The sequence below is a fragment of the Asparagus officinalis genome, chromosome 6 (assembly GCF_001876935.1).
Source record: "Asparagus officinalis chromosome 6, Aspof.V1, whole genome shotgun sequence".
Lineage (NCBI taxonomy): Eukaryota > Viridiplantae > Streptophyta > Magnoliopsida > Asparagales > Asparagaceae > Asparagus > Asparagus officinalis.
In genome coordinates this window covers 35,324,906-35,351,518 of record NC_033799.1, presented here as the reverse complement: position 1 = coordinate 35,351,518, position 26,613 = coordinate 35,324,906, and the positions used below count along the sequence as shown (strand labels likewise).

Below are 26,613 nucleotides of genomic sequence, written 5' to 3'. Positions count from 1 at the left end.
GTATGTTAACAAGGTTCAAAAAACAAAAGATAGGTTGCTCAAATCACAATAACGATGAGCTGTACTATCAAAATAATAACTCAAGAAAAAGAATTGTCTGAGAAGATGAGTCTCACTGCTCCTGCGAGAGGCTCATTAAAGCAGTATTGACAGAATGCGGTTGCTCTAAAACTAATTCAACGAGAGTCTCCGTATTTCAAAGACTGTCTACGGAAACGTCAAAACCCAAAGTGAGACGCTTCAACAAGAAGAAACCTACAATTCGGCAAGATGAATTCCTTGAGGTCACTATTAACATGACCAACAGAGGAAAGCAACTATTAGTCAACCCTGACCCTGATTTCTCTCCGGAAGGGAGAGTTGAGCGGGGTCTATCTCAAAGAATGTCGCGGTTACAAAGAAGAGCCAACCGACGTCGAGACTACAAGAGAATGCACGAGGGGTTATCTTCAGAGGAGGAACTGTCAGATACTTGTTCTGCTGTTGCGTCGGACGATACCACGTCTAGTGTTGGGCGAGTTAGAGAATCATTCGTAATCATGCCAGATCAATTGGCTCAAATACTACAGGAAGCGTTAGCTAAACAACACGAGGAAATTAGAGCTGAAATCAAAACCGAGATGGAGTTGACAATGCAGCAGATGCGAGATTTGCAAGCGCAACAACATCAATCGGAATCGAGCCAAAAGGCAGAATCCAGCCAGCGTAACGTTATACCTGTACGTATAGCTGAAGTGGATAATGAAGAAGACGAAACCATCTTTGCTGATCATCCTCTGGATAAAGACAATTCCGGAAGTGGTCCGACCAAATCATCCACTCAACCTCCTCAAATTTACTTAAAGAAGAGTGAGGAAGAGGACAAGAAGATGCAAGATCTTGAGAGCAAGGTCAATGCTCTGATGACGGCCCAAGAAGTGAAGAAAACGGGCATTCCATACCCGTACCCGAGGGAGTGGGATCTGATTCCTTATCCCCCAAAGTTTAATTTGATTAACTTTACTCCTTTTGATGGTAGGGGTTCACCAACTCAGCACTTGATCTATTTCAAGTCGCATCTTGGCGCTATTTCTGGAAACGAAGCCTTGATAGTCCAGTCATTCGGAGGAACCCTCCGTGGGCCTACCTTCGATTGGTACCGACGCCTTAAACCTGGGAGTATCACTAGCTGGAAAGATATAGAAGGATTGTTCCTCACCAATTTCTTAGACGACGACACCGAGGTCTCTATCGGCACCTTGTTGGACGAGAAGCAGAAGGACGGGGAGTTAGTTGATGTCTTCGTCAAGCGGTTCCGGAATAAAGCGGTAAATTGCCGAGATCCACTCACAGAAGAGTTTATCCTACATACATGTCACAATAACTTGTTGCTAGATGTGTTAGAAGTCATGGGGGTTGTGCCTTCTAAATCTTGGAAGGAGTTAAAAGTGAGAGGTGAACAAGCTGAGCGCTTTCTTAAGAGAAAGAAGTTAGAAAGAGGACTGCCACAAGATAATCCTCAAAAATAGAACTTTAACTCTCGAGGCAGAGGAAGAGGGTATGGGGCTGCCGTTGATGCGCATCAAACATCACAACAGTCGCAACAACAACCACAGCAGTCATCTTTCCAATTGGCGCCGAATCAGAATCAACAGCGTCTGAAGCAGTTTAAGGCCTCAAAGCCTAAATTCCCGAAGGAGTACTCTTTTAAGGATGATGAAGTTCTGGTCATCTTCAAATACCTGCTGGATAACAACAAGATCAAGCTTCCACCGGTCACAAAACCAAGAAGAAGCAAAGAAAACTAATGATCCGAAGTACTGTGCATATCACAGAAGGGTCCACCATCCCACTAAGGTGTGTTATGTCTTAAAAGACAAAATACAAACCTTAATCGATGTCGGTATCGTGACACCAAAACCAAAGGAGAAGAAAGTAGGTGCAAATGCGGTGTCCATTAGCTTCGGATCAGTTCCTTTATCCTGGTTTCAAGCCGAACCAGTATCAAAGGTCAAGATGCAAACCATCAACGATGACCCTCATGGACAACGCCAAAAAGGGCTTGTATCTCACACGACCCCCAATGGCGAAATCCTTTGGGTTCATCCGGATTTGCTTGAGAGTGAACAGTGGACAACATCCACATCAAAGAAGAAGTTAAAAGGTAAGGGAAAAGCGAAGTCCTGTTACGGAGCCTCGGCAATTCCTGAGAGGAATGATGAAGAGATTCCAGCTTTACCACTTTCGGAAGAAGAGCAGGAAGTTTTTGCTACTAGAAGTGGAAACGAATACAGTTTTAACTACCCGAGTGCATCCGAGCAGTTAGCTGAGCAAGGGGTGGTGAAAGCGGTGCCTACTAAGACTTTGACGGGGCTGGGGGTGATTACAAGTCCACCCGTAGTAACCGAAAAACCTCAAAAAGTCGATAAGCAAAAGGGGAAGGAACCCCAACATAAAGAGGTTCAAGTTTCGAGGCAGTCTCGTTTCAATCGACCGGTTGGACGAGACAAACCGGAAAGCTTGAACGCACCATACCGCTTCGATGTCATGACTCAGTTGGCTAATATCCTAGCAAGGATCACATTGTACGAATTACTACGTCTTTCAAAGGATACCAGGGAAGCTTTGCAGGAAGCCTTAGCTAATTCTGAGGTATTTCTTACCCAGATTAAGCCGATCTCTGAGGAGCCAGAGTCGTCAATTCAACACTACAACTTAGCAGCCATAAAGTTTCCTTGCATTGCTTTCACAAAAGAAGATATGCAACTTAAGAACTCGAAGCATGATAGGCCCCTATATTTCACCGGATATATTGGCTCGAGCATTGTCAACCGGATCCAAGTTGACCCGGGTTCCGCTGTCAGCATTATGCCGCTACGATTGATGTATCACCTCGGAATTCTCGCCAGCAAGCTAGCCTCCACGGGAACTGTCATCTACGGATTTAATACTAGTGGGTCAAGACCGTTGGGAAAAATTCGGGTGAAGTGTCAACTCGGAGACTTGAAGTCTGAAGTCACCTGCTATGTAATTGATGCAGTGACTTCCTATAATTTACTGTTGGGTCGTCCATGGATCCACAGTAATCTTATAGTTCCCTCTACCCTCCATCAGTGTTTGAAATATGTCGACACTAATGATGAGGTCAAGACGGTGGTCGCGGATAAGCAACCATTCAAGGGGTTAGAAAATTACTTTACTGACTCCCTTCTTTATGGTGCTGAATCCGATACTGAACCATCGGCCCATGGTACGGACAGCGGAGAGGAAGCTAGTACCGAAGCTGGGCTCAATTATAGTGACGGTCTTGTGCTAAATGACATTGAACCTCTTGTAATCGATATTGACGGTGGTAATTCGTCAGATGAAAGTTGTAACTGGCAGCTTGCCGATGAAATAATAAATGATGATTTAGAGTACTCGCGTTGTCTCGATGATGTAATGCAGGAATTGTATGACGACCCTAGTCTACATATGCCACTTCGTTCATCTTGTACGATGACGAAACACGTCCAAAGTTCATACGGAACAACTATGATCCTACCCGCAAAGACAGGAGGTGAAAAAGAAATAGTTTTCGGGAAAGGGGAACCATCCCCTACCCCAGATCTTTTCTTAGACACTAATTCGGATGATGAAGAACCCGGGCGACATTTCTCTCAGTACAGTTCACAAGCAAATGGTTACATGACGAGCCAAGGCTATGACCTCTCGCTCGGTGAAGGTCTTCATTTTGGTCAAGGTGTCAGGGTTCCACCCCATCCTACCTACGTACCAAAAGGGAGACCTGATAATTATTACAGCTATAAAAGGGGTCTAGGTTATGTTTCGTCATCTGATGATGAAGATTGCTAGCAGATCATTAGTCAGCTAATAAGCAGAAGCGGGTATTCGTCCGATGCGTCAACCTGGGATTCTGACATGAGCATTGGAGAAAGATTTAAAACCCTAATGTCGAACATGGCAACGGTTGATCCTTCCACAACAGAAGGAGATGATCAGTTGCCCACTTGGGAAGATCCCTGGATACATTACATGAATATCCAATACGGTGATCGATTTGAGCAAAGAGAACCTCCTACGGAGGATAAAGTAGTCCAAGTTAATATGGGTGACGAAAATAATCCGAAACCTATATTTATTAGCGGTGATCTTCCACCAGGTGAGAAAGAGGAACTAATCGCCCTCATTAGAGAGTATATCGACGTTTTTGCCTGGAATTACGAAGATATGCCGGGACTCGACCCAAATGTAGCAATGCACAGCCTTAACATTAAACCGGATGTTAAACTTGTCAAACAACAACAAAGACGGTTTCGTTCGCAGATTATGGAGGCAATAGAAACCGAAGTCAAGAAACTGATTGATTCGGGCTTTGTCAGAGAAGAACAACATCCTAAATGGTTGGCCAATATTGTTCCAGTCCTTAAAAAGAACGGAAAAATCAGAATCTGTATTGACTTTAGAGACCTGAATACCGCTTGTCCTAAAGACGACTTTCCCCTACCGATTACGGACGTCATCATTGACAACACATGCGGGTTCGAGAGAATGTCATTTATGGATGGATTTTCTGGGTATAATCAAATCAAGATGCACTCGGACGATGAAAAACATACAGCGTTCAGAACACCCCTTGGCGTCTTTTGTTATACTGTTATGCCTTTCGGTTTGAAGAACGCCGGAGCTACATACCAAAGAGCAATGACGAAGATCTTTCAAGAGCACCTTCGGAAGACCGTCGAATGCTATGTTGATGACCTGGTCGTTAAGAGTCGTAATAAAAGCGACCACATTAACGATCTGAAGACAATGTTCGAACTTATGAGGACTCATCAGTTAAAGATGAACCCAACTAAGTCCTTCCTTAGAATGTCCAGCGGTAAATTTCTTGGATTTGTCATCACCACAAAAGGTATTCATATTGATCCTGATAAGGTTAAGGCGATACATGAATTACAACCCCCGAGAAATCTTAAAGAACTCAGAGGGTTGCAAGGTCAATTGGCATATATCCGTCGGTTTATATCAAATTTGTCTGGAAAATGTCAACCGTTCTCTAAACTCGCGAAGAAAGGCGTGTCGTTCGTTTGGGATGAAGCATGCCAAAAGGCATTCAAAGATATTAAAACATATCTGGCGAATCCACCTATCCTCACTACACCGAAATCGGGCAGACCGTTTTTGATTTACGTCAAAGCGACGAGCCATTCATTAAGTGCATTACTCGTACAAGATGACGATAACGGTCACGAACAAGCTGTATATTATTTGAGTCGCACACTGGTTGGAGCTGAATCTCGTTATCCAATGATCGAGAAAGAATGCCTCGCACTAGTGTTTGTAATCCAGAAAATGCGACACTATCTAGTTGGACAAACAATTTATGTCATTTCCAACATAAATCCAATCCGAGTATTCATGACCCAACCGGCCTCCATGAATTGGCGTTTAGCCAGGTGGGCTCTACTTTTATCACAATATGATTTGTATTTCAAACAACAAAAATCAGTTAAGGGACGAGCTATTTGCGATCTTTTGGTGGAAAACCCTACGAAAGATGTAGTGGAGTTGTACGACGATCTGCCGGATGAAACTCACGAAGTTAATACCACCTCACATCAACGAGTGTGGCAATTATACTTCGATGGGGCTTCCCGAGCAACCAACGTGGCGAGTTCTTCCGGATGTTCTAAAATCTCCTCAGGAGTGGGGGTCGTTTTAGTTTCCCCGGGAAAGCATGTCTTACCTAGAGCATACTCGTTGACCGAACCATGCTCTAATAACGTAGCCGAGTACAATGCATTGATAATTGGACTCAATTTTGCCAAAGAGCTGGGGGTCGAATACCTTGAAGCTTTTGGAGATTCTCAATTGGTAGTTAATCAGATTCGAGGAGAGTATGAAGTCAGAAATCGAGACCTGATTCCATACCACCAGGTGGCCATTGAGATGGCAAACTCGTTTGAAGATTTTTTTCATCGAGTATGTTCCGTGTCTCCAAAATACATACGCAGACGCATTGGTGGCATTGTCGGTATCTCTGGCTCAGCCTCCCGAGACAGATTAATTAATTACAGTGAGAACTCACCAACTTATTGTTCCTATCTACGATTCGGTTGCCAAAGAAGCATATTCAACAAGAGTTGAACCCGAAGTTCGAGATTGGTGTTTCCCTATTATTGATTATGTCCTACACGGTATCTTACCTGAAGACGTGAAAGAAAGGGATTCAATTCGGCAGAGAGCACTGAGATTTTACTACAACGCTGAATCACAAATGTTGTACCGACGGTCGTACGATGGTCTATTACTCCGTTGTCTATCCAATAAGGAAGCAGAACAAGCACTCAAAGAGGCGCATGATGGGACATGTGGTGCACATCAACCCGGTCCTAAACTCTGCGACCGACTTAGGAGAATTGGATATTATTGGCCAACTATGGTAAAGGATGCAGTTGACTACGCCCGACGATGTCAAGTATGTCAATTACATGCAAATTATATGCACCAACCTCCAGAGCATCTACACCCGTCAGCAACGTCATGGCCGTTTGAGACCGGGGGAATGGATATTGTTGGCCCTATAAATCCCCCGTCAGTCAAAGGTGATCGGTTCATCCTAACAATTACCGACTACTTCTCCAAATGAGCTAAAGCAATTCCGCTCAGAGAAGTTAAAACGAGTAACGTCATTGCATTCATCAAACACCATATCATCTACCGACATGGTGTCCCAAGACGAATCATACATGACAACAGTCCTCAATTCGTCAGCAACGCCTTCATCAGATTTTGCGAGAAGTTCAAAATTCAGGACATTTCGTCGACGGCTTACAATCCCATAACAAATGGATTGGCTGAAGCCTTCAATAAAACAATCATAAATCTCTTGTTAAAACTCGTGAAAACTAATAAACGAGATTGGGATGACAAGCTTGGTGCGGCTCTATGGGCCTATCGTACCACGGTACGTACACCGACGGGAGCGACCCCGTATTCGTTGGTATACGGATGTGAAACCGTTCTTCCATTAGAAATACAAATTTCATCTCTTCGGATTGCTCTCGCAACCCAGATGACAACCGAAGAACAACATCAGAAACGTCTCGAAGAACTCGAGATGCTCGACGAAAAGCGCTTAGAAGCTCAACAGCATATTGAGTTCTACCAAGCCAGAATTTCCCGAGCTTTCGACAAAAAGGTTCGACAACGGAGTTTTAAAGAAGGAGATTTGGTCCTAGCTGAAAGACGGCCTATGATCCTTAACTCCAAGAAGAAAGGAAAATTTGAACCCAAATGGGAAGGACCGTTTGTAATAGAAACAGTCTATTCAAATGGTGTTTACCGCCTGATTACCCAGGATGGCAATAAATTAATGATGCTAATAAATGGGAAGTTCCTGAAAAAATATTATCCGTAATACGTTCAGGATAACCTATGCAAAACGGGAAGTTCCTAGAGAATACTGTATAGGATATTTCGGGATAACCCGAGATCAGTTAATTGTTCTAAATATAAAACTGATCTTTCAAATAATATGTTTTTGATTATCATAAAGTTCTTTTACAGCTTTTGTTGAGATGAGATTCAAATCTGTAAACAGTTAATCTTTCCTCACAAAACCCCTCACCGATCAAATCGATCGACGAAGGGTACACCAAAATCTGTCGTGGATTAAAATCATTCAAACTCCCACTACTCACTTGGTCAAACCTTTAAATAGTTAGGACCAAAACCAAAATCCCCTCTCGATTCCTTCAATGAACGAGAATGAACGAGAGGTCCACAAACTGAACGATCAAACCTTTAAACAGTTAGGATCGTCTCAAACCCTCATTTGGTCAAACCTTTAAACAGTTAGGACCAAAACCAAAATCTCCTCTCGATTCCTTCAATGAACGAGAGGTCCACAAACTGAACGATCAAACCTTTAAAAAGTTAGGATCGTCTCAAACCCTCATTTGGTCAAACCTTTAAACAGTTAGGACCAAAGCCAAAATCCCCTCTTGATTTCTTCAATGAACGAGAGGTCCACAAACTGAACGATCAAACCTTTAAATAATTAGGATCGTCTCAAACCCTCATTTGGTCAAACCTTTAAACAGTTAGGACCAAAGCCAAAATCCCCTCTTGATTTCTTCAATGAACGAGAGGTCCACAAACTGAACGATCAAACCTTTAAATAATTAGGATCGTCTCAAACCCTCATTTGGTCAAACCTTTAAACAGTTAGGACCAAAGCTAAAATCCCCTCTCGATTCCTTCAATGAACGAGAGGTCCACAAACTGAACGATCAAACCTTTAAACAGTTAGGATCGTCTCAAACCCTCATTTGGTCAAACCTTTAAACAGTTAGGACCAAAGCCAAAATACCCTCTCGATTCCTTCAATAAACGAGAGGCCCACAAATCGAGCGATCAAACCTTCCTACAGTTAGGATCGCCTCAAAACTCTCACTTGGTTAAACCTTACTACAGTTAGGACCACAACCAAAATCTCTTTTTGATCCATATCGTGAACGAAAGATTCACTTTTGAATTGAATAATAAAACATTACGACAGTTAGGATTATTCAAACCAACCCAGATTCTCTAAGTGGAAATCCCGCTTCGAGTTTCCTTTGCACCAGTAGATAGAATATAAAATTCTTCCTCTCTGATTTTGGGTTCATCTCTACCAACAAACAAGAGACCAGGAGATAGAATATAAAATTCTTCCTCTCCGATTTCGGGTTCATCTCTACCAACAAACAAGAGACCGGGAAATAGAATATGAAGATCTTCTTCTCCGATTTTGGGTTTATCTCTACCAACAAACAAGAGATTGAAAGATAGAATACCCAATTCTTTCTTTATAATATCGAGTTCGTTATCCTATATAGGAAACACAACCTATTTACATTTTAAAATCCATGTCGTTCATGCATGGGGGACGTTATCTCAATCCCTTATTAGAGATAAGCCTACATCTAACACATGTAGCCTACATATTCAATATTGTAGTTCAAAGCCTAAAAAAGTTTAATTCTTTTAGCCCAACGTTATATGTGAAACGGACCTAGATAATTCACATACTAGTCCGACTCAAATGGTAGTCGGTAAAGGCATATCAAATCCGTTGATGGCTGAGGATTTGTTAAAAATCCTATAAGTATTATGGTTATTTATTCTAAACAAGAATGAGTAATCATAATAAAATCTTAATGAGCAAAATGATTCAATATATTGACCAAGAGTATTCAAACAAAGCTACAAAAATATATGTTCTCCAATTACAAAAGTTTATATTGATGAATTTGATCTTCAAGTTTCGAAAGCTCTATCGCATAAGCCTGTTCAAGCTCAGCCGTCAATTTGATTTTGAAAGCTTCTTCGTCAACACTTTGAAGTTCGGCAACCTCTTGTTCCTTTTCAGCAAGTATTTTATCCTGAAGATTCAGTTGCTGAAACAGGTTTTCTTCAACTTGAGTTAGCTTCGTCAACTCAGACTCCAAAATTTCATGAGCATCCTTGGCCTTTACAAGTTGCTCTTCTAAGCGAGCTATTTCCGCTCGACTCGACTCTAAGTCCCGGTGCAAATCGACCTTGGCTTGTGTTCTTTTGGCAACACTCGCCCTAAGTTGATTACTGCGGGCTCTTAGCTTTTGGAGTTCGGAGTTAGCTGATTTTTTAGAATTACGCCACACTTGCAACCTGGAGTCCATGTGAGAAGCAATATAGGAGGGTACGCCTTTGGTGCGAAGAGCCTTCAGAAGTTCAACATGTTGCTTCAAGTCGACCAAATAAGCGTTGATCGAATCGGCTAACTCATTGTATCCTTCCTCTCTGATTCCTGATATATAGCGCTCAAGAGATTTTTTAAAATTCTCAAAATACGATCCTTTGAAGAGAATGCGATCGACCATAGAGTTCAAAAAGGAGATGAAGCCTTGGAGATCAGAGCAAATGACAGCCTTATCCGGATCCTCGTCTGCCAACAGAGCTTGGATATGATTTGATAATGATGAAGGAGCTGTGATGAGGGCAAAGAAGTTAGTACAGAACATATATATGAATACATGACAACGAGCTGAAGCATACTGAGTTCGACGGAAGAGCCCTCAACATGACTTTGTTCACCCAAGGATGTTAGTACGGCCTCCTGCATGACCAAGGTTGATTCAGGAATAACAGCCATTGACGTACCCGCTACATCAGACGATTTCTCAACTAAAACATCATAGAACCCCGGGTCCAAATTAAGAGGTTCCTTGGGAGAATATGCTGCAAACAAGAGAACCACAATGAGTATAATGGAACCTTAATCAGAAATTTGAAACAAATGATGGGTAAAACTCACCAACTCTAGGCACAACATCGGCCGACGTACTAACTTCTTCAGTTGGTCTCGCTTTTGTTGCGATCGGACTAAGTTGGGGGGTGACAGTAATTTCTATCATCATGGGGTTCGCAGGAGTAGTAGGTTAAGATTCGAGAATTGATGATTGCAAATCAACCTCAGTTCCCGCCCATAACAAGAGGTCACGACCCTCAGATTGATCAGAAGTTCCGATGATTATAGCTATACCAGTTCCAGCAACTGGTCCTATAATTGTTTAAAAAAATACATATATATATATATATATATATATATATATATATATATATTATATTTATATATATATAATATATATATATTATATATTTATATATATATAAGTATATATTATATATATATATATATATATATTATATATATATATATATATATATATTATATATAATATAAATAATATATATATATATATATATATATATATATATAATATATATATATATTATATATATATATATATAGTTATATACGGAGTTTTACAGAACAAAGGGCTTACCCCTCAGAAGGACCCACTTCTGTTGAATCAACTCCAACAGTTGATCCGATGACTGTATCAGAAGCTTTCCCTGATAATAAGTCAGAGATATACTGATGGTCACTATCTGAGAGATCGAGATCGAGGTTATGCTCGTTGAAATCCTCAACCTCTGTTGCATGTGTGGTCTCTTCTCCAATAGATTCTTTCATTATGGCATCTACAGAATGTGTTGAGTCATAAATAACATATAAATTTAGACGAATGTGCTCAAAACGAAGATTAATTTTACCTTTGTCGACCGGGACGGATTCGAGAGCTCCACTACCTGCACTTGCTTCTTTTAGTTTGACTAAAAGGAGACAAAGCGCACAAGTCATTAGAGGAGGCACACGGTCCGACTCATTCATTTCTCGGAATTGCCTTCCAAATGGGGAAAGATCAGTACCTGTGTCTGAAGCCGATGGATCAATGTCAGAAGTTGGTGGAACACCAGCTATTTCATCTCTCAGAGCATCCTGCATTTGTTGGACAAAGCTGGGCGCCTCAGCTTCCATACCGCCGGGAGAAGCAGCTTCAACTCGAAATTCTCCCTCTTCTTGACTCCCTACAGAAGTCGAGTATGGAGTGAGTTCGAGCGTTAAGAAGTGTGAGAACAATAAAGACGAGTTGTTACCTTGTTCATCTGAAGAAGCGCTACGAGCAGATGTCTCCTCTAAAGTGGGAAGACGAACACGTGCCTTAGAAGCGGCATTCTTTCGTCTTTTTGATGGGCGTGATTCATCCTGAATCCCAGATCCTTCATGGCGATGTTTGGTGCGTAGTTCAACTCTGGGAGAGACTTGAGCTTGAGCTTGAGTGGAAGATTGTGATCTTCGCCGATGAGCAAGAGGTATTGTATCTTCTTCCTCCTCTTCATCTCCACTGAGGACCTCTACCGTCATCCGATTAGGATAAGTCATGACGACTCTCTCTCTCCTTCTTTTCGGAGCATCTTGCGGTTGGGCAGGAACGATGGGAGGGTTTACGAGTCCTCTCCGGAACTTGAACCAGTTTCACCTTCTCCCTCAGAAGTTTTGATTTCTTCACTATCAAATTCTTCTTCACTATCAGTTGGGCGGGCCGGTTCCTTCCCCTTTCTGGATGATTCGGCAGCCTCTTTCCTTTGTGGTAACATCATAGCTTCACGGGTCGCTTCTGTTGTGTGCCGCGGGGCTGCTTCTTCTTCTGAGTCTAACATTCTCCTATGTCGAGTGACGATATTGGCGGCTATCAGCCATTTACAATAGAGAAAGGTCATCCGTAGGGGCGGCACCTCCAAAGGGAGATCGAACTCAGCATTTGTGCAACCGGCAATGCTCCAAAAGCAAGCCCTCGCCTCATCGATAAGTCCACCTCGAAAGCTAAGGTGACGGTTTGGGTTGCCGACATACATTTGATCATAGCCGAATTGACGGGCAAATCGACATGGAAAATAAGGTTCAATATGACAAACATCTCTTACCCTGAACAATAGCTAACCAGGCCGAATGTTCATCAGCCATCTGAAGCACCCGACATCTAAGATGGTGCGATTCTGCCTTGGGTCTTCAGCATCTAATAAGGTCGTATTGTACGTACCGGAGAATCGAAGGAAGCAAGGGAAAAATTCCCAACATTTGTGAATTTTGAATTGCCTCGTTATATCCGCCCATCGATGTTTGACCCATTTGCAACCCTCAAGAGTCTGTAACAGAGGAAGGCTGGGATCCACCGTCTCAAGAGCCTCCATTAAATCTGGCCGGTGAAGTACCAACCAGGTCATCAGATAAGTATAGGGTAGTTCCAGCTTTGGAGCGGATATGCCGGCAGAGGGTTTCTTTTTCTCTTGAGTGAACACGGAGATTAATTGCCGTAATCCACTGTGAATAGCAGCCACCATGGCAGGAAGCAAGGATAATTTGCGACCTGTAGTCAACTGGACGGCTGGATACAACACTTCCATTGGCATATCATCATAGGATTGATGGGGAACTACACACCTTTTCAACCATAAGGCCAGAAAGCCAGCTAGCAGGGTGGTAGGATGAATCGGAACACCAGCTTGCTACAAATAAGAACGGAATTTAGTACCATGCGGAAATCCGCCTTCTGAGTGAGAGGTGTAAGATTGTGCGTTCGTTTTCTCTAACAGCCGATTGATTTCATTCGGAGTCAAAGGAGATAACCCGCACACTTCTTATGAACGATTATCAAGATTCTTGAACAAATAATCGGCGAATTGTTTCAAGCTAATCCGGGGAGATCTCTTCTTAGCTTTAGTCTCCATCTCGGCCATAGCTATGTGATAATGACAGGTCAATTCCCATAAAGTGTCGTGGGTTACGGTTGACCGATCTTTCATCTTATTCAGCTGACTGACAGTTGGGAAGAATTCTTGATATGGGACATCGCCTATGGGCAAACCGGAAACCTTCATCATTTCATGCAATGGTAACCCATGCTCTCCATTCTTGGTAAAGAATGTATTGGTGTCAGGATTGTAAATCTCGAACAAACAAAGGAAATGACCATTCTTGGTAAAGAATGTATTGGTGTCAGGATTGTAAATCTCGAACAAACAAAGGAAATGACCTACACTAATCTGCAGACCATACATGCTGGCACGGATCGGGACTGACAACCCTAACTCTGCCAATTCTCGCATCCAACGATTCAACACATATCGCGTCATTCTGGTCCACCACTTGTCTCCAGAGTAATGGACCCATCCATAACATCTGAAGTTCTGGTTGGATAGTTTCTTTCCCACTACGGCTAACCGATTCTTCACGGTGTTTGCCTGTGCTGCCTTTTCATTCTGGGGTATATTATCTTGGCCTAAGACACCCGGATGAAGCCCTCACACAGAAGCCCTGTCACTGGAACCCGGGGTGGCTTCCTTCCCGATGAAACCACAGTGAATACGCTCATGGTTTTCGGTCAATCTTCAGAACATCTCACGTTCAACTGACAGGTTTCTGAACTTTAAAAGTGAATGCTCCCGAGGAATCCAGGGCAAGTACAAGAATAACGACCCGCTCTCATGTAACCACTGTGCATGTCTACAAGAAACAATCTCTGGATCTCTTACAGAGTCACCAAACAAGAAGTCTGGCTTCCTTATGCATTGATTCGAGTCTTGCTCTGAAATTAAGGTTGTATCCGTGATTAATCATCGTAGAATACGACAGCTACCTCGTCGGATCAACTCTCTAGCCCCTTCGCTGTAGTCTGACTTGAACTGGGGAGCTGATTCAATTAACGGGATCCCCTCATAATAGGCGTGGGTTACACTACTTTGGCCCATAACCTCATAGTAGTGAAGATTGCAGAAGGAAAATGGACTGATAAAAAAAGGCATACACATAGATTGTGTAAGAATAGTCCTAAAATTTTAGAGAAGGCAATATATCTTATTCCATAAGATATAATCGCCACCTCATAACAGGTGTGACGATTTTCTATCTACCACATGTGTAAAGGAGATATGCGCTACTATGCACGAGCATTATAACGGCATATCAAAACCTTTCAACACACATGAGAGGATACGAAATCGCCCATGTATATTCTGAAGTGTGTTTTGTCCAAGCAAAACAAACACCTTTTAGCGTCGATCCCCTCAAAGGAGGATACCGGCTCTTCACGAATGTATCTCAAAGGATACAAACGAGGATTTGCATGCAAATACAGTTATGTACATATGAAATTGACAAAATACAGTATATAAATCGATGAAAGGGTGAGAGATATACCCCCATGTGAAGCGGTGACAGCGGGACCAGCCTCTTCAGGGGACTGGACAGTCGAACGGCCCCGGGGAACTCGAGATCTACGCGGCGACATGACGAAAGTATATGCTACCTGTCAAAATCCAACAAGAAAGTTAGGGTTTTGAGGATATAATCAGCAAAATATCACAATACATATGTGCATGGGATGGAACTTAAGAAAGATTGAGATTTCAAAGAAAGAGGGTGAACAAACCTATCAAATCCGAGTAAAATCTCCCCAAACAAGAGCTCCACACAAATCAGAAACGAAAAAGAGAAGAAGAAGCAGAAAACTTGCAGAAAATCGCTGGAAAATCGCCCAAAGATTACTGCAAAATCGACGTGAAAAAAGCCCTAAAAACCCTAAGTCGGGGTTTTATAACCCCGACTTTGCCGTGCGAGACAGCTTTCACTGTCTCGCCGTGCGAGACAGTATATACTGTCTCGCACGAGACAACACATACTGTCTCGCACCGCGGGACAGCACATACTGTCTCTCACCGCGGGACAGCATATACTGTCTCGCACCGCGAGACAACATATACTGTCTCGCATAGGTGATGTCTTGTTGTTTTGATACGTATGGATACTCCAATAGGTCCACGAGTCTAAACTGTTTTCCTACATTCGACAGGCAGTTTCTGGAGAATATTATTCTGAATATTCTTAAGGATAACCTGACAAACTCTCGAGGGACATACAAATATCAATTTGGTGACAAAAGTCAAAGAGATACTAGCTTCGATTCAAGATCTCGATAACGGTCGAGCGATAAACGCAGTACCGGAAGAGTATTAGCTACTCTACAAAGAACTGAATAGGTTAAAGGATGAAGAGATCAAGAGCCGAAGCCATTTTATGGATTCTTCTACACGATCTACTCAACCAAGCATTGAAGGGATCGTAAGTAAAATCTATCTTATCCAAAGTATCCCAGACTCCTCTATAAAAGAATGAGTCTAGAATACTTTGGAGGGCGTATCTGTAGGCATTAAAAAATGCTAATAGATATCCAAACATAGAGAAGATCACTCAAAAATCACAAGAGTTGATCGTATACTGTTTTAGAAAAATCAAGACAGTATTTACTGTCTCGCAGCGAGACAGTGTTTACTGTCTCGCAGCGAGACAGTGTTTACTGTCTCGCCAACGAGACAGCTTTGAAATGGTCAAAAAAATACCTAAATAACTGCCACACATTAACTGCCAAGGGACGTGGGAAACATCGTGGGCGAAAATCACGTGAATAACTGCCAAAATAATGGAGTTTGAAACGTGGGAAAACAGTTACAGTAAAAACTGCCAGGCAGTTGGATTTTCCGAGACAGTATTTACTATCTCGGAGGCCGAGACAACAAACACTGTCTCGGCCGCCGAGACAGTAAACACTATCTCGCCAGCCTAATTTTGTCGTTTGTTGAGTTTTTTTAGTTATGTCCCAGAGGCTATAAATACCCCCCCTAGGGTCATTACTGACGAGGATCGAGCATTTTATCGAGCAATTCAGAGCAGAGAGAGCAGACAAAATAGTTCTTGGTGTGATTCCTTGAGATTCGAGCTTCGACTTGATCTTAAGAAGAGTGATCATCTTACTTTGATAAGATCTTCACTTCAAATTCTTACTTCGATAAACGAAGGAAGAATCACTAAGTCCCCTTCACGATCTGTGATTTGGCGGTCCACGAGTCAAAGCACTCCCGGCACAGGCAAAGTCCCACAAAGCAAAAGTCGATAAACGATTTTTGTGTTATTTTCCAAGAGAGTTGTAATTTTCTTAATTTTTCATTGTAATTTCCTGTAAACAATTTAAGTTTTAATGAAATCATCAATGAAAACAACTTTTGACAAAAACAGTGGAGTTATTAGGTCATGCTTGATGCCAGATATTATCTATGACATGATGAACGAGACGTCGGCGAAGAGAATGTGGGAAACACTCAATGAGAAGTATCTTACTAAGTGCATTGAGAATCGGTTTCACTTGAAGAAGAGGTTTTACCAGTTCAAGATGAAGAGGGGAGTTTCCATCAGGGAGCATGTCAACAATTTCACGAAGCTACTTTCAGATATGGCCAATGTGGATATCATGGTTGAGGATGAAGACAATGTGATGTTACTTTTGTGTTCGTTACCGGAAGATGATTATGGTACATTCGTTCTAACTATGATCAATGGAAGAACTACTATTAGCTACAAGGAGGTGACCTCGGCTTTGGTGAATTATGAGTTGAGAAAGAGTGATGGTGAACCCTCCGAGAAGGCATCGGGAGATGTATTAGCTGTTCGAGGCCGAGATCCAAACCGCCACCAGTTCAACAGCTCAAAGTCAAAGAATAGGAGTGCTTATAAGAGTGTTGATAGAAACCAATATCGGTATTATAAAAAAGAAGGACATTGGAAGATTGACTGCCCAAAGTGGAAGGAAAAAGTCGGGAAGAACAAGGGGAAAGTTGTAAAAGCTTCAGAAGTGAATGTTGCAAAAGCTATTATTGAGCATTCAGATTCAGATTCTTCGGGCTATTCGTGTCATGCACTATCGTCGGTTTTCTATGCTGATTCCACGGAGTGGATGATGGATTCAGGAGTTACATATCACATTTTCCCTAGGAGGGATTGGTTCTCCAGCTTTGAGGAGTTGGAAAGAGGGGATGTCGTGCTTATAGTTAATGATCGTGTATGCCCTATTGGTGGTATTGGTTCAATCTGGATTAGGATCCATGACGGAGTGATTAGGGAGTTAAAGGAAGTAAGGTTCGTGTCGCAGTTGATGAAGAACATCATTTCTCTTGGGACTTTAGAGGCAGCTGGATATAGAGTGATCTTAGATGATGCTACAGTGAAGGTCATGAATGGTTCCATGGTGGTGATGCGAGGTGTTAGGGAAAATAACTTATACTACTTGAAGGGCAAGACAATTACAGGAGGTCTAGCAGCTTCTATCACTACAGATGAGGACACTACCACTTTATGGCATATGAGACTTGGACATACAGATGATAAGTCCCTACAGTCATTGGCAAATCAGGGACTATTGAAAAGTGCTAAGACCTACAAGATGGAGCTGTGTAAGCATTATGTACTTGGAAGGAAAACTACAGTGAAGTTTGGCACCACTATTCACAACACCCGAGGTATATTGGATTACATTCATACAGATGTTTAGGGTCCTTCCAAGAACACATCTCTTGGTGGGGCCAATTATTTTGTCACTTTCATTGTTGATTATTCCAGGAGGAATTGAGTATACCCTATGAAGCATAAACATCGGGTCCTGAATATTTTTATGGAGTGGAAAAAGAAAGTAAAGCTGCAGACAGGTAGAAAGGTGAAAATTCTACGTTCAGATAACGGTGGAGAGTACAAGAGTGATCCGTTTCTGTAGTTTTGTCGGGATCACGGCATTAGGCGACACTTCACAGTTCGTGAGACACCGTAACAGAACGGGGTGTTGAAAGATTGAACCGTACCTTATTAGAGAAGGTGCGATGTATGATGACGCAGAGTGGATTGCCTAGATCCTTTTGGGCCGAGGTGTTGGTTTATGCGAGCCATATCGTGAATAGGTTGCCATGTATTGCGATAGATGGGAAGACTCCTTTGGAGCGTTGGTTTGGTTCGGTGGCTAGTGACTATGAGTCACTTCGAATATTTGGGTGTCCAGCTTATTACCATGTCAGCGATGGTAAATTAAATCTGAGGACGAGGAAAGTTGTCTTTATGGGATTTAGAGATGGAGTTAAATGCTTCAAGTTATGGGACCCACGGGATAAGAAGATAGTTATTAGCAGAGATGTCACATTCGATGAGGCGTACATTGTAGGCTGTCTAAAAATCACAATGGATAGCTGATCCCCATTAAGCCCCGACAATGAAAGTTACGATCAGACGACTTTATAATCACTGCATCCACAACTCTACAGTCGCTACAAATACGGCCTCATATTTGAGATGATTGATCTTGATGACTGCGATAACAACATGACTAATATTACATTAGCAACTATTAGAGATGCTGATGAGCAATGTAATGATTTTAGAAATAAAAGGTTGAACTTAGTTGGTGAGTTGCTTGGTAGAGAGCTGTGGGCAAATATTCGCCGATTCCCATCAAGCTCCAACAATGAAAGCTACAATCAGATAGCTTTCATGCCAACAAACGAAAGCTGCAAACATAGGACTTTTCACATAGATCGAGAAGAGTTATAATTCAACGACACTTCTGACAACTGATAAAAACTCTATTCATCAGTCTTCATAATCTACAGTGAAAGTTACAATCTGACGACTTTCACACTCCACAGCAGATAAAGCTAGGATTACTGAATAACGGTCCTTGCAACGCTCTGTAGAAGAGGTTACAGATCAACTAACCCCTTTTAAAACGCGGAAGTCATTCCCGCGTTACAATTCTGGAAGTGCAGGCGACCCCCGCGTTTCCAAGCTACAACAAGTCAAAAGCGAACGACCCTCGCGTTCTTGAAGTTCAACCAACACCCGACCCCTGCGTTTCCAAGCTGCAACAAGCAAAACACGAGCGACCCTCGCGTTCATTGATGTTCAGTCAACACCTAACCTCGCGTCTTAATTCTAAGACGCGAAGTTGGGGTTCTGAATGCCAGATTGGGCGTTTGACTCGTTCAAACATGAGTCAAACGGTTTCAGAACTATTTTTCCCACGATCTGAGGAAATCACACCCACTTAGGAGCGGATTTAGAGGGTAGTTACAACCTCTTATCCACCTATAAAATCTTAACAAACTCAACTGAGTTAAGGGCTGGCTTTTTGGGAACGGAGAGGCAGCAGGTTGGATTTTTAGCATCTAAACCGCACGGGTTTGGAGGATCTTCAGGATCTCAACCGCACAGAGAGGCAAGGGATACGAAATCCTTGGAGATAGGATTTTTGAATGGAGATCAGAAGATCAAACCTAAAAGGATTCTTCAACAACAGAATATCTGCTTGGTCATTAACCGAATCTTCGGTTCTAACAACTCTATTCACAGACTTCTAACTCGTTCAGAGTTCTTAAACTCGTTAAGAGTTACCCATCAAACTTTCCACAGAAGTTCAACATTCCCACAAGATAAGATGGTCGGATCGTCAACGGAGAGCAAATTCGACACGAACAATCGAAGGAGGCACTCCATCGCTACCGAGAAGAACCCAGTTTTAAACAAAGGGGAGAACCAAATTCGTTCTCTTTTCTTTTGTAATCAAATTGTAACCGGGATCGAAGAAATACAAGTCAAGTTTCTTTTATTCTCTTTATTGCAATTTTTCCAACATACAAAAGATGGCGACTCCACTGGGGAAAAGCTTCTCTGATGAAGAAGTAGTGGCGCAATCCGATGTTCTTCTTACTGGAACGACCGTCGAAACTCTCGTGGTAGAGTTTGATCAAGCTAAGTTTGAGGAGGCTATCTCCTCCGGATCACTTAGCTCCAAAGCTATGCGTAGGATCCATAAAGTTTCTAAGGAGACTAAAGCTACAGTTGTGACCGACTCATCAAAGGGATGTCTCCCCTAGGGGTTGCACTGTTCATACAGTCCCCTCTCTGAAGGAGAAGAATTAAATTCGGCACAACTCCAAGAAAGTCGATCCTCCAACCAACACGAGCTTCGTGTTTGTGAGCCTAAACACGACCCCGAGCCCAAACATGAGCTTCGTGAGAACCAGACTGAACGTGGCCCTCAATGGCACGTTTTACAGCCAAAACACGGACCTCAAGCCTTCGTTGAGTGCGAACTTCAACTTCGCGTTTCCCAGTCAAAACACGAACCTCGCGTCGACAATGAAGAACGCGACCCTCATGTTGCCAAACCAAAATGCGGACCTCGCGTTTCAAGTGTCAAACGCGACCTTCGCGTTTCAAGTGCCAAACGCAACCTTCGCGTCTCAAGTGCCAAACGCGACCTTCGCGTCTCAAGAGCCAAACGCGACCCTCGCGTCCCAAGTTCCAAATCCAATACAGAACCTGGTATATACCGTGGAGCTTCGGGGCGCTACCCCGAACCCCGCCGGGGGGTATTCCATCCCCGCCGGGGGGTATTCCAAACGAGACCCCCGAATACTCTACGTAGCACGACTAGATTGAGGGACGGATATAAGAAGTTTATGGATTCAAGGCATCTCAACTAGATCCATATTCACCAAGAGCCAGTCCTGTCCAATCATGGACTGGGGGTTCCAGTTCAAACCTCACGATCAGTGAGTAATTTTCCTCGAATCTTTACAACAGATTTGAGAGAGTTCATATCGAGAGAAAGACCAATGCAGCAAGTCATTCGTTCATTCCAATGTGAACGGCTGATTCCTATGGTCCTCTCAGGATATCAATGCTGCTCATATGCGGCCAAACCATTGGTGTTCGACCAATTAACGGACGTTGCTTTGTCTAACCAACGACGACGTTCGCACAGGAAGAAGTCTCCAGAGACCGAATATCCTGAGGTCACTATCAATGTGATCGCCAGAGGGAAAGCCTCAGGTCCTAGTTCCGATGACTCTGAGACAAGTCGTTCGCTGACCGTCAGAGAAATCACTAACGAGTTTGAAGGAGTTTACTGACGCACTCGGACGCGAATAGGAGCCATTCCCCCTATCAACTATCAGAGGTTAGCCAGAGGAACCAATTCTAATGATGAACACTCAGTCATTGCAGAGTCCTAATCATCAAGCTCTTTTGTTGAACATGAGAGCCCCGCTTATATGACGGGAAACCATGAAGATCTCACGAAGAGACTTGATGAACAGGAGGCCATGATCAAATCTCAGCAAGAGGCCATCAATAAACTCATGGCCCTGTTGACTCAAATCGTCGCAAACAAGGCCAAATCTCAGAAGACATATTCGCCACCCAGGCAAGAATCTTCCCGGAGAGGAAAAACGTCTTCATCCCGACCTCACACAAGCAAAGGGAAGGGTAAGATGGTTGATGACACAGCTTCTGACCAAGAAGCCCACAACCTGGAATCTTCCTCTGATGAAGGAAGAGAGACTGAGAACGAGTATAATCTCCAGTCTGCCAAAATGGAAGAATTAGAAGCCCGCCTCAATGCCATGGCCAACAGAAGCGAGCTCCAAGACGAGGGAGTTGTCAGACCCTATCCTGCCGAATGGGATGCAGCCTCTTATCCTCCAAAATTTGAAGTCCTAACGCTATAAACTTTTGACGGCACGGGATCACCAAACCAACATATTTATCATTTCAAGTCACAGACTGGGAATGTAATATCAAACGATGCCATACTGGCTTGATTGTTCATTGGCACCCTCAAGGGAGTTGCCTTTGAATGGTTCAGGAAACTACCTGCCGGATGTATCCAAAGGTGGGCAGATTTAGAGAGACTCTTCCTGTCAAGATTTTTTAAAGAGGATACAGAAGTCTCCATTCATACCCTTCTTGCCACTAAGCAGAAGAAGAGGGAATCCGTCAAAGCCTTCGTCAAAAGGTTCCGAACCATGGCTCTCCGGTGTTCGTCAGGTATGACACAGTCTACTTTAGTAGAGACCTGTCGACACAACTTGCAGACCGAACTCCTAGTCCGAATCGGAGTTGCAGAATGTCGTTATTGGAGACAACTAATCTCTCAAGGCGAACAGGCTCAAAAGATTATTACCAGGATCAAAGTTGAAGAACAAAGTAGGCAGGATCAACCTGAGCAATCGGACCAAGCCCAACCTTCTCCTGAGCAATCGGACCAAGCTCACTCTTCCCAGTCAGAACCGGAAGATACTACGGCCGCTAAAGCCAATCCTTTCCAGTAGGATGGCGGGTCCAACAACTATCACGTTAACAGTTACCTCTGATAGTCAAACTCTTTAGATGATGGCTCATTAGGCGATGTGTCATGTCTTCTCTTTTCCCCCTTGCACTTGTTCAAGACTGGGGGTTGGTTTATTGGTAGTGTAGGCTGTCTAAAAATCACAATAGATAGTTGATCCCCCATCAAACACCGATGATGGAAGTTACAATCTGACGACTTCCAGAAGGCTACAATTTGAGGACTTTCACGTAGAAGGTTACAATCTGACGACCTTCACAACAACTAATGAAGGCCCCAATTCAACAGCATTCACAATCAACATCGGGAGTTACAACCTGACGACTCTCATATTTTCAAGGAGCCAAGACGAAGATTACAAGAGGACGATCTGTGCAAAGCTCTAGCAAAAGAGACTACAAATTGACGGTCTCTTCATATTAGAATGCAGATATCTCTCAAACCGTAAGGAATTTGGCGAAATGGAGGAAGCGAACCAAAGCCTTTGGCTTGGTTCAGATGGCCCCGTCTCGTCGAGATAGCCGATTTTTATATATAATTCGTCCAATTCTGACTTACGGTTTGAAAGTTATGACCTGTTCTTCATAGCAAATTATGTTCTGAAGTCCGTCTGCAAGACCGGACTTCGTCAGAACATTATATTTAGCCTGAAGCTCGCCAAGCCCGCCTAAGGTTCACCTCTGCATTACAGAGTCAAAACGCACAGGTCGAACCAGCGTTATAACCTCAAAACGCAGAGGTTATCCTTGTGATATAACATTAAAACGCAGAGTTGCGGTCCAACTCTGTGTTTTCAGCCTAAAACGCAGAGTTCATCTCTAAAACAGCATGACCTGTGCGTTTTCAGCCTTTAAACAGGCCCAACTGTGCGTTTTCAGGCCTAACTCTGCGTTTCAGTCCAGAAACGCACAGTTCGGGCCCAGAACGCTGTTTTTAGCGTTTTGACTCGTTCAAAGCACTAAGAGAACGGTTTCAAAACCGTTTTCCCCACGATTTGGGGAGCTGTTTAAGAGGGGGGTGGTTACACCCCACTCAGCCCATTGAGGAGCAAATTAAGGAGGCAGTTACCACCCGTAACCCCCTATAAATATCAGAAACTCAATTGAGTTAAAGGGGGGATTTTCTCTCATCAACAAAGGGAAATTTGGTCAAGGGCTGGCCTTTTGGATCTGAGGATTGGCAGTAAAGAAGAGCATTCGTTCTTCGACTGGAGCTTTAGAGGTCGACAACAGGAGCTTCTTTATCCTTGGCTTATTAACCGAACTTTCGGTTTAAATCAACTCTTTCATAGAGATAAACTCGCTCTGAGTTATTAACTCGTTAAGAGTTATTTTTAAGACTTGCCACGCAAGTTCTCCACAGCGTCAAATCGTGAGGAGAAGACTACGTTCTAGTGAATCAAGACGTTCGGATCGTCAACGGAGAGCAAACTCGACGTGAGCATTTGAGGGAGGCACTCCATCGCCACCGTGAAGAAACCCAGTTTTAAACAAAGGGGAGAATCAAATTCATTCTCCTCTCTTTTGTAATCGGAATCCAAATTATAATTGATTTTGAGAGGAATACAAGTCAATTTTTCTTTCCAACAAACAGGTAGTTCATTGGATTATGAGTAATAAATTTTCTGAGTTGTTATGTTTAATAGAATACCTCTGTCAACCACAAAATCTACCAAAACTACCACGTCCATCAACTTGTCAATCCGCTTCAATAGGATGGCAGGTCCACAAAACTACCACGTTAACAGTCACCTCTGATAGTCTATCAATCTGCAAATCCGCTTCAATAGGATGACAGATCCACAAAACTATCACGTTAACAGTTGGCTCTGGATAATCCCGAACTTAGTAGCCTGCACAGGAATCTACAATCCAGCTCGAGCAAGAGGGACTTCCAATTCCTCCAAAACGAACTTGGTCATCCGGGTCCACCACCCTATCACCGGAGAATGAACCCAGCCAGGAGTTCTAAATCCTTGCGCGGGAAACTCTCCTTTCTTTGCCAGAAACTTCTTGATAAAGGCATTCGCCGGACTGGCCACTTCGCCGACGGGATACTCCTTAGCAAATAAACCTGGCCGTAAAGCTATCACCTGCCTGTTGTAACCAAGTGTGTGGACCCCTTGAAAAGTTAGGGTCCTGAGAATAATTCCATCCTGATCCTTGACGAGGTTCCAATCCATGCGTCTGGAGATGGAAGCGCACTGGAAGTATGACATGGGGAACATCCTCTCCATATTAGGCAAAAAGAGGTTGCATTCTCCAACTTTCCGCAGCCACTTGTAGTCCCTATCATAAGCATCGCCTGCCTCGAAGTCAACAAAATCCCCGAAGAGGAATCCAGGTTTGACTATTGGCTTACAGCTCAGATTTTCAAGTCGAGCATCCGTAACCAATATCCTAAGGGTCTCAGGAGAAGCTTGGGTGATTAGTTCCACGCGACTCTTTTCCTTAATTCGGAAAACTGGGAGTTCTTGGTGCAGGTTGAAGGTCATATTCGGATCCACACCACCTTCGTGCCCAAAATGGTGGCGAAAAGGGAGAGGCTCGCTGGTATGACGCACTGCAAAATAAAAAAAAAGTTAGACAACGCAAAGGCAAATTTTAGACACGGAGGTCGAACCTCGCGTCAAAAATCTCAGACGCGAAAGTCGAACCTCACGTCAAAAAGTTCAGACACGTAGGTCGAGCCTCACGTCAAGAATCTAAGACGTGGAGGTCGAACCCCTCGTCAAAAATACCAAACGACGGAGTCCAGCCCCGCGTTACTGAAACGAGTTTCCTCGTTGATCCAAAGATCAGAACTTGCCGAAGCAAGTTTAATGACCACAGAGGTCGTACTCACCGCCGATCAAAGGAAGTTGGAGCGGCACGTTCGCCTGAGCAGTAGCGCCGCCGGCCGAAGCAGACGGCGCCGACCCCTGAGCCGCGGCGACGTCGGACTTGGAAGGACAAGAGATAGCCTTCTTAGGTGCCATGGAGTTTAGTCGGAGGAGAAGAGGAATAGATCGCCGGAGATGAGAACGAATATTTTCGTTAGAGTTTCAAGAAGAGTCGAATGACTCTTGATTTGACCTCCAGCGGTCTATTTATAGACAGCTGTGAGCTGTTAAATCGTAACAGACGGGATTCGAGGCCAGAATCCCACCCAAACTCGATCCTAGCGTTCGAGTTGGTTGGAATTCCAAACGCGAGGCTCACCCACGCGTTCCAATTCTTAAATGCAGAAGTTATCTATGTATTTGGACAGCTATAATAGCAGCTTCTTGACTACCAAGGCCACAGCAATCATCAAGGTGACCAAGGTCGAGAAGAAACAGGCGACTCTGCTGGGGAGTCTATTGGAGGAGTACAGATAGATTACAATCAACAACGTTGAAATCGTCTGGCCCGATCAGATGGAGTGAACAATCAACCCACTAAATTTTGGGATCCAAAGTATTCCGAAAATTCGTCTCAGTCAACCGCGAACTTTCGAAAACTTTGGAGGGGATTCTGTAGGTTGTCTAAAAATCACAATGAATAGCTGATCCCCATTAAGCCCCGACAATGAAAGTTACGATCAGACGACTTTATAATCACTGCATCCACAACTCTACAGTCGCTACAAATACGGCCTCATATTTGAGATGATTGATCTTGATGACTGCGACAACAACATGACTAATATTACATTAGCAACTATTAGAGATGCTAATGAGCAGTGTAATGATTTTAGAAATAAAAGGTTGGACTTAGTTGGTGAGTTACTTGGTAGAGAGCTGTGGGCAAATATTCGCTGATTCCCATCAAGCTCCAACAATGAAAGCTACAATCAGATAGCTTTCATGCCAACAAACGAAAGCTACAAACAGAGGACTTTTCACATAGATCGATTAGAGTTACAATTCAACGATACTTCCGACAACTGATGAAAACTCTATTCAGCAGTCTTCACAATCTACAGTGAAAGTTATAATCTGACGATTTTCACACTCCACAGTAGCTAAAGCTAGGATTACTGAACAACGATCCTTGCAACGCTCTGTAGAAGAGGTTACAGATCAACTAACCCCTTTTAAAATGCGGAAGTCATCCCCGCGTTACAATTCTGGAAGTGCAGGCGACGCCCGCGTTTCCAAGCTACAACAAGTCAAAAGCGAACGACCCTCGCGTTCTTGAGGTTCAACCAACACCCGACCCCCGCGTTTCTAAGCTGCAAC

General features: G+C 43.3%; 1 protein-coding gene across 1 annotated transcript; it reads left to right on the top strand.

Moving 5' to 3' along the window:
• Nucleotides 17,394–18,404, top strand: LOC109846053 (uncharacterized mitochondrial protein AtMg00300-like). The gene is made up of 2 exons (XM_020415277.1): nucleotides 17,394–17,757; nucleotides 18,355–18,404. Exons 1-2 carry the CDS (start codon nucleotides 17,394–17,396, stop codon nucleotides 18,402–18,404), a joined length of 414 nt encoding a protein of 137 aa, XP_020270866.1.